Raw genomic sequence first — 12,274 nt, 5'->3', positions numbered from 1 at the left:
TTAGTGTAGGCTGTAGTTTTCTGTTGTCTAGGCATGGTTTCCTTGGTTACCCCAATCAGGCCTCCCCAGACCAGAATGGACTCAGTTCCCAGAAGGAAGAAATATTCAGTATCTGGTTTCCCTGAGGGTGTGTCTTAGAAAATTGGTACACCCTGTGATGCCTCAGGTCACTGTGCTTTTCTGCCCAGCAGGTGGTGCCTGTTAGCCTGTAATTCTTGACTAGTGTAAGGAAGTGTGGCTGTTTTTCCCCAAGTTCTGAATGGACGGCAGGTGGTAGAGCTGGACCCCACCCCTTTCCTCTTAGAGAAGATAGACCCCCTAGGGGGAGGTCATTAGCATTTCAATGGTCTCTCTCTGTCTGTGCTATACCCTTGTCTGGGTCACAGAACTGGGAACTGAAAATGACTGAGGCTTTCTCCAGTGAGCTGAAAAAGGAACAGAGAGTCCCCTTCAGAGCTAGTCCAAGGCGACCCTCTGGCTCTCCAAGATCAGTCGTCACCCAAAGCCTTTGTCTGCTTGTTGGGATTTGTACCTCATAGTGAGCAGTTCACACTCGCTAATTAAAACCCCAGCAGAAGCTCAGCTGAGATATATTCGCTTGCTGGGAGAGAGCTTCTCTCTGGCACCACAAGGCTTTGCAGCTCGGGCTGTGGGGGGAGGGGTCTCCCGACTTGGATCTGCAGTTTTTACTTACAGATTTTATGCTGTGATCTCGGGCATTCCTTCCAATTCAGGTTGGTGTATGATGAGTGGATGGTCATGTTTGTCCCCCTGCAGTTATTCTGGATTATTTACTAGCTGTTTCTGTTTTTTTTTTAAGTTGTTCCAGGGGGACTACTTAGCTTCCATTCCTCTCTATGCCGCCACCTTAGATCCTCTCATGTGTTTTTATATGTCCTCTGTTTTTCCTTTACTGCTTTCTTTTGCATTAAGTGAATATTTTCTAGTATAAGATTTTAAGTCTTTTAATGATTTTTTTTTAATAGTTACTTTAAACTATAAAGTGTTTATAGTGGTTAACCTAGGGCTTACAACATACTTCTTTACTTAACAGAATCTACTTCAGCTTAACTTAATTACAGTGAGATATAGAAATGTGACTTCTATAAAGTTCTAGTCCCTCTTCCTTTATTTTGTGTAATTATTGTGATACGTGTTACATTTATATGTAATAAACCCAATAATATAGTGTTATAATGATTACTTTATATAATTTTTTGTCTTTTAAAGGAGCTGAGAGTCAGAGATTAGGTATGTATTCATAGTTTGTGACAATAACCTCCTTATTTACTATTTCTGGTTCTTTTCATTTCATTCTGTGGCTTGAGTTACCATTTGGTGTCATTTCCTTATGCTATACTGTTTTGCTCCTTCCTGCCTCCTTTGTGCTATTATTATCAGATGGATTAGATTTCCATGTTATATGCTCAACAATAAAATACATACAGCTTTATACAATTGCTTTTTAAATTGGTTAAGAGAAGAAAAGCAAAGAAATATAGAAGTATACTGTCCTTTATAATTACATAATTACCTTTACTGGCATTCTTTGTTTCTTCAAGTCGATTCGATCATTTCTGAAGTCACTTACTTTCAGCATGAAGAAACATCTTTATTGTTTCTTGTAAGAAAGTCTGCTATAAATGAATTCTTTCAGCTCTAGTTTATCTGGGGATCCTTATTTTGCCTTAATTTTTGAAAGTCAGTTTTGCTGGAAATAGTATTCTTGGCTGACAGTTTTTGTTGCTGTTGTTGTTTTTCCTTTCGGTACTCTGAATATGTCATTCCACTCCCTTCTGGTCTCCATTGTTTCTGATGAGAAGTCAGATGTTAATCTTATTGGGGCTCTCTTGCACATGATTTAGTCATTTTCTTTTACTGATGTCAAGATTTTCTCTGTGTATTAGGCTTTCAACATTGTCACTATAAGGTGTCTCAGTGTGACTTTCTTTGGTTTACCTTACTTTGAGTTCAGTGAGTTTCTCAGAAGTGTAGATTAAAGTTTGTTCTCACATTTGAGAAGTTTTCAGTAATTATCTCATCAAATATTTTTCTTCCTCTTTCTCTCTTCTCCTTCTGTTAGTACCATTACACACATGCGGTATGCTTAATGGTGTCCTATATTTCTCTGAGACTCTGATAATTTTTCTTCATTGTTTTTTCTCTCTGTTTTTCAAACTGTACAATGTCTATTGATATATCTCCAAGTTTGCTCATTCTTTCTTCTGCCAGGTTAAATCTGTTGAGACCCATCTATGAATTTTTTATTTTGGTGGTTGTACTTTTCAACTCCAGAATGTCCTTTTTTTAAATAATTTATTTCTGTTTATTGGTAGTTTGTTTTAAGACTTTTCATTATACCCTCCTTTACTTTCTAATGGAGGCTCATTGGAAATGTAAGATTTTTGTATTTTGCATATGCTGAATTATTTTAAAACAAAGGTCAGTATGGTATTGATATTTTCATATAATGAGAAAGAAACAATTTTTATAAAATAACCTAGATCTCCACAGAGAATTATTATGACCTTCATTTTACCTTTATTTTAGTTCACTTAGAAAAAAAATAACCATTGCCTGTTCCACATCAGGGGTGAGTAAACTATGGTCCATGGGCAAATGCAGCCAGTGCCTGTTTTTGCATGCCTACAAAAAACTCTAAGAATGATTTTTAAAATTTTAAATGGTTGAAAAAAAATCAGAATAATGTTTTATGACATGAGAAAATCATATGAAATTCAAATTTCAGTGTCCATAAATAAATAAATAAATAAAGTTTTATTGGAACATAGCCACACTATTTGTTTACATATTGTCTATGGCTATCGTCACAGTATGAGGGCAGTGTGAGTAGTTGTGACAGAGACTATATGGTCTGCAAACCCTTAAATATTCTATTTGGACTTTATAGCAAAAGTTTGTCAACCCCTGCTCTATATATTCAGTCAATGAACATAACTGAGTTCGAAATATTTACTGAATAGAAGCTATTATAACTGGCTAATAGAAAGAAAAGTGAGGATATATCTCTGCTTAGAACTTAATGGGGGAAGATAAGGACAATGTGAATGGAAAAAAAATGTATAAAGAGAATAATAGAAATGTATATTTAACCAATGATATCTATTTATGAGTGCTCTGAAAGTAGTTGAAATAATTTATTTTAAGAGTCTTTAATCTTCTAAGGCAGAGATTCTAGCATAGTATTTTTAATTGGAATGAAAGGTTATGGGACATTATTTTGGGAAGGCAGATTGGCAAATATGAAAGCACTGAAGCAATAATTGGAAGCTTTAAAGAGAAGCTTCTGCTTGACTGGGTAGGAACCATGAGCCAGGAGAATGTAGGGCATTAACACAGTTGCTTAAAACTCCATAACTTAAAAGATAATTATTGCCTTCAGCTACTGAGAGGTGATCTCTAGGCCCTTGGAATGTCATGCCTCATAGGAATGTCTTTGTTTGCCTGAGGCCTTTGGCCAAGGACAGTCTAACCATGCTAATTACAATGGGGGATTTGGATCAGGCATTATCAGTTCTGCCTCTGGAGGGGCTGGAAACAAGGTCAGCCACACAGGCAGTATGTGATCAAGCCCCAATACAAACTCAGGACACCAGTGGCTCAGGTGAGCTTTCCTGTTTGGCAATACTTTATGTATATTGTCATACACTGTGGCCTGGAGCAGTTAATGTTGTCCATGACTCCAGGGAGAAAGGACAAGTGGAAGCTCTGTATGTTCAGGGTGAGGGAAGCTTGCTCCTTTGGCTGATTTTAATCTGCATCGTTTCCCTGTAATAAACCATAACCAGAGCACAAAAGCTTTCAGTGAGTTCTGTGATTCCTTAGTGAATTATTGAATCTGAGGGTGGTTTTTGGAATCTCCCAAACCTCCAATTGGTTTCAAAAGTGAGGGTGGTGTGGTGTGGACTGTACTCCCTCAAACTTCTCAGCTGGCAAGCTCTTGTAGTGTGTCATACAGTGCTTAATCGTAAAAGGAAGAGAAAGGAGAGTAAAATTAAGAAATAACCTTCCATGTAGCAACAACACACTTTAAACCTAATAACAGCCTAGAAAGGTATAGGTTTGAAATATGCATTTCCACATTATGTGACTAGTTCTCTTAAATATTTCATACAAAGTGATCTGGTATATAAAAAGTAGAGTAAAGATGCCTGGGATAAAGACAAAGTATAATAGGAAGAAAATAGACTTCAAAATACCTGCGTATAGTACAGTCTCTATGCGATCTTTAATGTGGACCCTGCTACTTTCTGAAGCCAGAAGAGAAGTCCCATTAGGAGCTGGAACAACAAGGGGTCCAACTAAAAATGCGCATGCTCCACCAAGATAACTGAGCATTGATGCAATGGCTGTGGCAGTGGCCCGTTCATCTGCAGAGAACCATGTTGTGGAGAGGAATGGAGCAGCATTCATTACAGTTGGACCTGCCAATCCATTTAACAACTGTCCTCCATGGATTAGTCTGGAATGAAAAAAAATTTAAAAGGCTGTGAGATAGACAGAGCAGAAATATTCTAAGACAGAAAAGCAGTTAGTCAAACAGCAGCTTAACTATGCACTAAGTACACGTCTGTAAATAACATGATACACTAAAAGGCAAAGTATGTTGACACTCTATGAGAGAGATTAGATACAGTAATACCACTTATTCATTTCACAAATACTTACTGAAGCCTCTGATTTGTGCTACATACCAAACTAAGTACTTCATATACCTTGTTTTGTTTAATTCTCAAAACAACACTATGTGGTAGCTATTATTATTATTATTCTCATTTATTGAGATATAAAAACTAGACTCAGAAAGAAGAAACTTGCCCAAGTGCTAACAAGCAAAGCTGATATTCAGTTTTGATTCCAAAGGTCTGACTCCCAAGTCTAACTCCAAAACCCATAACTCTTCCACTAGATTGCCACTCATTACCAGACTAAGTGCCACCAGCCCTACAAATAATTCAACTTTGTATGCCTACCATGTGCCCAGTATTAGAAATATAAAAAATAAAATAGTCATGATAGTATCCTCTAATAGAAAGGGAGTTGTTTGAGGAATCAGAGGATCTGGATTCTGGCCCAGCTCTGCAACTAATCAGTTGAATGAGTCAACTTGGCCAGGTGATGGTTTCCAGGTATCTGGTCATACAAGCACTGGCCTGTTACTGCAAGGACATTTGTGGCTGTTTAATAAACCAGAAGGCTGGTTTATAAAATTATCAGTCAACTGATTGCATCTGTGGCTGATTACATCAATGAAGTACGTGTATTCCGCAATGAGAGAATTCAATCAGATGGATTTAATCTAATCAGTTGAAGACTTTCAAGGGAGTAGAGAGAGAACCTTTCCTGCTTCAGTCAGCCAGCCTCTCTTAGGGAGTTCATTGAAGACCTTCACCGGATCGCCCCTCACTGCCTGCCCTATAGAATTTGGATTCATGCACCCTGCCCTATGGAATTTGGACTCATGTATCCCTACAGTTGTGTGAAACACTTAAAAAATCTCTTATTTACAGATATCTCCTGTTGGTTCTGTTTCCCTAGAGAACCCTAACTAATACAAATGGCCTGGGAAATGTACAACTTCACTTGTAAAATGAGGAGATTAGTCTAAATTCGATATGTGTTTATTGAGCATCTGTTAGGTTAAGGTACTGTAATTGTTGGATTGGTAGGTTCCTTCTAGTTCTATTACTTTGATTCTGACTTTATTGTTGTAAGGGTTAGTGAAGAGTAATTTCTTGCTTCCATTATATTAATCTTTTGCTCATTTTTTCTCAATATTCTATGTAGCTCTCTATCCTCTTTCTAGCTGACCATTTAAATTCTTACCCCCTATTGCTCCCTGTACTGCTAATACACAGATTCACATTTAAGAGCAGCCTTGAAAGAAAAAAATAAGCCAGAAGGTCAAAAGACTAGGCAAGAAAGGGCGGCAAGTTAACATCTTCTGTATTGGAGGTAGAGAAAAGGGAAGGGACAGTACATATAACATTAAATAATACTAACCACTTTTTTCCTGCTTGCTTTGCTTTTTAAGCACCATGTGGGTGTCAAATCCTTTTTTTTTTTTTTAAACCAATTGCCACCTTAACCACTTAGAAAAAGTTTTCTGAACATAGAAGGAAATAATAAATAGACATACGGGGAGAGAGAGCCCTCACACAGAAGCATAAGTGAGTGTAAAGTGAATTATGGGAATTAGGTCCACTCATATTTTCATATAATGTTGGAAAAATTATTTAAAGGCAAAATAGCTTTGAGTGTTATTAATATTGCTAAACTAAGAAAACTTCTAAAAATCTTCTTGTGCCAGGGGAATTATTTTCTAGATGACAGTAATGATTTAAACTGTTTATGAATCCAAATACCTCCTCCAAAATTCAGGGATCCCAAGCTGTCACATAGCAATTTCATCATAGAAATATTCTTGAAACAATGTCATTAAGTGGCATTAATCATGACTCACGATGGCATAGCAATCAGTGCGTGGTGGCTCATAAAGGTAACTGCAATGATATTTAATACCTTTATGAGGTATTCATGAAAGACTCATCTAATCTAGAAAAAGGGTTGGAATGAATAGATTTTTTTAAATTTTATTTTATTTTGAAATAAATTCAAAGTTATAGGAACAGTTGCAAAAACAATACAAACCCCATACACAGAACTCCAGCATACCCTGACACCCTCCCCTGATACCCCAATCCACCAACTTTAACATGCTGTCACACTGGTATAACTTTCCCTCCCCCCGTCCCTCCCTATCTATCACCCATCATCTATTGCTCTGTCTTCTGAACATATGAGAGCTAGCTGCACACATCCTTGAACAAACACTATAATTCACATGTACAATTTCCATGAACAACAACATTCTCTTTTACGCAATCCCATTAAATGCAGCTAAGAAGTACTAGAGATTCAACATTGATACAAAGCATACATTCTATATTTCCTTTTTTTTCCCCCCCATGTCTCAACTGTGTCCCTTTGAGCCTCGTGTCCTCCATCCTCAGATCCCATCCAGGGTCACCCTTGGCATTCAATTGTCATCTATTTAGGCTGTCTTTTTTTTTTCTCAATTGTGGAAACATACACAGCCTAAATCTTCCCATTCTACCCCCTTCCTAGCCTTCCATTAGTGGGATTAATCACATTTAGAATGTTGTAATGCTCTTTCCCACCATCCATTACTAGAAATTTCCCTTCACCTCAAACAGCAACCCTACACTCATTTCTTAACTTCCCATTGCCCCTTCCCCCATTTCTCTTAACCCATACTCTACTTTTCATCTCTATGGTCATATTCTCCAATAATTTCTCTGTGTTTACTGTGGGGCTTAAAATCAAACTCTTAAATCCATAACAATCTTGTTTTCCTTTGATAACAACTTAACTTCAATAGGACACATAAACTATGTTCCTACACTCCTCCATTCCCCCACCTTTATATAGTTCTTGTCAAAACTTACATATTTTATGTTGAGTTCAAAACCACTGATTTGTCATTAGAGTTTGTTTATTTTATATCATGTAGGAAGTAAATAGTGGAGTTACAATTCAAAAATCGTTGACTTCTATTTGTATTCCATTGTGGTCAGAGAATGTGCTTTGAGTATATCTCATTTTTTTTTTTTAATTTATTGAGGCTTGTTTTATGTCCCAGCATATTAGTCCATTCTGTAGAAAAATCCATGATCACTAGAGAAAAATGACTGTCTTGGTAATTTGGGATGTAAGGTTCTATATAAGTCTGTTAAAATTCTGTATATCTCTTTTTCCTTTCTTTGTTTCTCTGTTGGCAGGGCTCCCTTTAGTATCTGAAGTAGGGCAGGTCTTTTATTGGCAAACTCTCTCAGCATTTGTTTGTCTGTGAAAATTTAAGCTCTCCCTCAAATTTGAAGGAGAGTTTTGCTGGATAAAGTATTCTTGGTTGGAAATTTTTCTCTCTCAGTATTTTAAATATGTCATGCCACTGCCTTCTTGCCTCCATGGTGGCCACTGAGTAGTCACAACTTAGTTTTATGTTGTTTCTTTGGATGTGGTGAATTGCTTTTCTCTTGCTGCTTTCAGAACTTGCTCCTTCTCTTCAGTATTTGAGAGTTTAATCAGAATATGTCTCGGAGTGGGTTTATTTGGATTTATACTATTTGGAGTTTGCTGGGCATTTATGCTTTGTGTATTTATATTGTGTACAAGGATTGGGAAGTTTTCCCCAACAATTTCTTTGAATACTCTTTCTAGACCTTTACCCTTCTCTTCCCCTTCTGGGACACCAATGAGTCTTAAGTTTGGATGTTTTATTTTATCTATCATATCCCTGAGATCCATTTCAATTTTTTCGATTTTTTTCTCCATTCTTTCTTTTGTTCTTTCATTATCTGTTCTGTGGACTTCTAGGACACTGAGTCATTGTTCAACTTCCTCTAATTTTGTATTATGAGTATCCAGAGTCTTTTTAATTTGGCCAACAGTTTCTTTTATTTCCATAAGATCTTCTATTTTTTTATTTACTCTTGCAATGTCTTCTTTATGCTCTTCTAGGGTCTTCTTTATGTCCCTTATATCCTGTTCCATGGTCTTCTTCACGTCCTTTATATCCTTTGCCATGTTTTCATTCCTCAATTGTAGTTCTTTGATTAATTGTGCCAAGTACTGTGTCTCTTCTGATATTTTGATTTGGGTCTTTGGGATTGTGTTCTCCATATCATCTGGTTTTATCATACGCATTAAGATTTTCTGTTGTTTTTGGCCTCTTGGCATTTGCTTTGCTTGATAAGGTTTTTCCAAGTTGTAAAAAAAATGCCAATCTTATTTTTCAGAAATACAAGTTGGTGGCATAAACTTTCTCTAACTAACCAGCAGATGGCATCTGCGAGTCACCTATACCCCTCAAGTCAGTTCTCAACTTTGTTCTTGTGGTGTGTGGGGAAATGATTCTTGTGGGGTTCAGTTGGTGAACTCAGTTTGGGTGTGTTGCTGGAGCCGCCCCCCCGAATGTGGGGCCTGTGTCCCAGTGGCTAGGGAGGCAGGGCAGTTTTAATATTCAAACCTCCCAGGTGTTCCCGGGATTCAAGGCTGTTGCAAGAGTCTAAGCCTTCATTTCAGTTCTGCCCCCGATCCTCTCTGATGCTGACCCACAAACCAATGGCACTGACGTAGTGTCCCTGGGTTTTCCGAGTGGGCCTCCCTTCTCAGCTGTGATCTTCCAGGACCTCTGCTGAGGGAAGGCTATGCTACGTCACAAGTGTGCACCATCCCTCAAGGGAAGCTCTGGGCTGCCGGGCCGTGTAGGGGCGCTCTCAGCCTGATGCAAAGATGGCTGAACAGGGCATCTCCACCCCTCCCCTCTCCTCACACAGTTCCTCCTTCCCAGCTCAGGGACAACTGGCGCTGCTCTGGGCTGTGGGCACGGCCCCGGGCAGGGAGCGTCTCCAGCCCGCCAGGGAGCGGCTGTAAGGAGTGGGGTTTCTTTCTCCTTCTGGCTCTCCCCTCTGCTCCCCTGGCCTTGAGGGAATCTGCAGTGGGCTATCCTCCATGCCAGACACCAAGAGGCCGGCTCAGACTGCTTCTGCCGTGCTTCCACTGAGTGGTTTTCACCGTTGCAAATGCAGCTGCTCCTGGGTTTTTCCCTTTTTTTTTTTTTTAAAGAACCAGTCCGTCTCCAAATGCCAACCCCCAGCTTCCCCACACTGCAGCGTGGCTGTGGGTCTTTCAGCTGGCTTACTCACTCGTTTCAGAATGCAGACTCCCATTTTCACCAAGTGTACGGCCCCTGTGGTTCTAGCAGACCTTGTCCAGCTGGTGCATCGCTGAAACCGGTATTCTGGGTCATCTTCTGTTTTTTATCTAGTATTTTTCAAGGAGGTGTTATTTTGCCCTGTCTCACCTAGCCACCATCTTAGGTTCTCCCATGAACAGATTTTATTATGCCTAAAAATGTTTAGGGTAGGAGATTGGAAGAAATAATCTATCAAAAGCAAACAAACAAAGATACCATGTGAAATAGTATGAATTCTTAGAGTTAAGATATAAAATTCACCTTTATTACCACAGCTTGACTCTTTATTACCTCTCAGTGGAACCATGAATAAACCATTTTCCAAGCAGCAAACTTACGAGTTATAGAGTGTGTGACCTTGGAAAGATTTTAAGGATCACCTAAGTCCAGTTTACTCAATTCTCAGATCAGAATATTGCAACATGATACAAGTGCTAAATAGTACCAATCACTGAGATCCAAGCAGGTACAGCACTAGGGACATTTCAGATGGGCTCTCAATCTAACAGTCACTGAACTTGGGGGCCAACCTAGAACATAGGAATCATCATAGTTGAAATTCGTCTCAAGAATTAAACACACTGATTTAGTGCTTGAAAATTAATCTAATATTAAATAATTATATGCTTTTTGCATTAGAAGTCCACACACACACACATACACACCCCTCACAAATGAGCTTGGTGGAAGAACTGGGAAAACACACTATATACAAACATCAACTCAAAATGGATCAAAGACCTAAATATAAGAACCAGAACTACAAAACTACTAGAAGAAAACATAGGGAAGCACCTTCAGGACCTTGTGTTAGGCATCAGTTTCTTAGACTTTATACCAAAGCACAAGCAACAAAAGAAAAAAAATAGATAAATGGGACCCAATCAAAATTTAAAACTTTTCGGCATCAAAGGACTTTATCATGAACGTAAAAAGACAACCTACTTTCTGGGAGACAATATTTGGAAACCACATTATCTGTTAAGGGTTTAATATCGATAATATATAAGAAATACTACAATTCAATAGTAAAAAAAAAAACAATAAATTTAAAAATGGGCAAAAGATCTGAATAGATATTTCTCCAAAGAAGATATACAAATGGCCAAAAAGCACATTAGAAGATGCTCAACATCATTAGCTATTAGGGAAATGCAAATCAAATCCACAATGAGATACCATTTCACACCAACTAGAATAGCTACTATTTAAAAAAAGGAAAATTACAAGTTTGGAGAGGATATGGAGAAAAAGGAACACTTATTCATTGTTGGTGGGAAAGTAAAATGGTACAGCAGCTGGAGAAGACAGTTTGGTGGTTTCTCATAAAGTTAAGTATAGAACTACCATATGAACCAGCATTCCCACTTCTTGGTATATTTCCCATACAACTAAAAGTAGGGACTCAAATGTATATTTGCACACTGATGTTCATAGCAGCATTATTCACAGAAGCCAAAAGATAGAAGCAACCCAAGTGTTCATCAACCGATGAATGGACAAATAAAATGTGGTGTATATATACAATGGAATACTATTCAGCCATAAAAAGGAATGAAGTTCTGATACAGCTGACAACATGGATGAGCCTTGAAGACATCATGTGGAGTGAAATAATCCATATACAAAAGGACAAATATTATATGATCTCACTGATATGAAATAATAAGAATAAGCAAAGTTGTAGAGTCAGAAACTAGAATATAGGTTATCAGAGGCTAAGGTGGGGGGTAGGGAATGGGGAGTTAATGCTTAAATTGTACAGAATTTCTATTTGGGTTGATGGAAAAGTTTTGGTAATGGATGGCAGTGATGGTAGCACAACATTGTGAATGTAACTAGCAGAACTGAATTATATATTTGAATGTGGCCAAAACAGAAATTTTACATATATATATATAACTAGTATAAAAAATTAAAAACAAAAAACAGAGAACCCTACTGTAAATGATGGACTACAGTTAATTGTACAATTATAAGAATGATCTTTCATGAACTGTAACAAATATGCCACACTAACACAAGGTGTTAATAATAGGTTGGTATATGGGATCTCTGTATTTTATACATGCTTTTTTGGTAAACCTACAACTTCTCTAATTAAAAAAATTTTTTTGAGGAGGTAGTTTAGTCTTCTCCTCAGTAGTAAGCTCTGTGGCAGAAAGGGAGGGCTCCAGAGGTCTGCTTGTTTACTCAAGGGGTCTCATTCTTGTTCCCTTACCTGAAAATACTATCCTATTTGAGCCTTTATATTTTGGGGTCTCCTTATTGTAGCAGCTTACTTGTTTCTTAATGGAAAAATTAGCTCCAAAATTGGAGTGCTGCATTCACAAAAACATAAAATATTTAGTATTGGCTTAGGGGTTAGAAAACAGGCTGAGAAGGCCTGTTAAAACTTTTTGGGATCAAAAACTGCTGCCTGTGATGCTTCGGAACTAGTTGGAAACAATTCAGGCTATTATTCCATGTTTCCTG

The 12,274-nt window shown here is 37.9% G+C and overlaps 1 protein-coding gene across 1 annotated transcript in view; it reads right to left on the bottom strand.

Moving 5' to 3' along the window:
* Positions 1 to 12,274, bottom strand: part of SLC49A4 (solute carrier family 49 member 4) — a 161,459-nt gene that overhangs the window by 114,510 nt on the left and 34,675 nt on the right. Inside the window, exon 3 of the mRNA XM_037836960.1 lies at positions 4,221 to 4,483. Within this exon, the coding sequence (XP_037692888.1) occupies positions 4,221 to 4,483 (263 nt within the window). The remainder of the gene's footprint in view (positions 1 to 4,220; positions 4,484 to 12,274) is intronic.

Source organism: Choloepus didactylus, chromosome 1 (genome assembly GCF_015220235.1).
Source record: "Choloepus didactylus isolate mChoDid1 chromosome 1, mChoDid1.pri, whole genome shotgun sequence".
In the NCBI taxonomy this organism is placed as follows: domain Eukaryota; kingdom Metazoa; phylum Chordata; class Mammalia; order Pilosa; family Megalonychidae; genus Choloepus; species Choloepus didactylus.
This window is presented reverse-complemented; position numbering and strand designations above follow the sequence as displayed.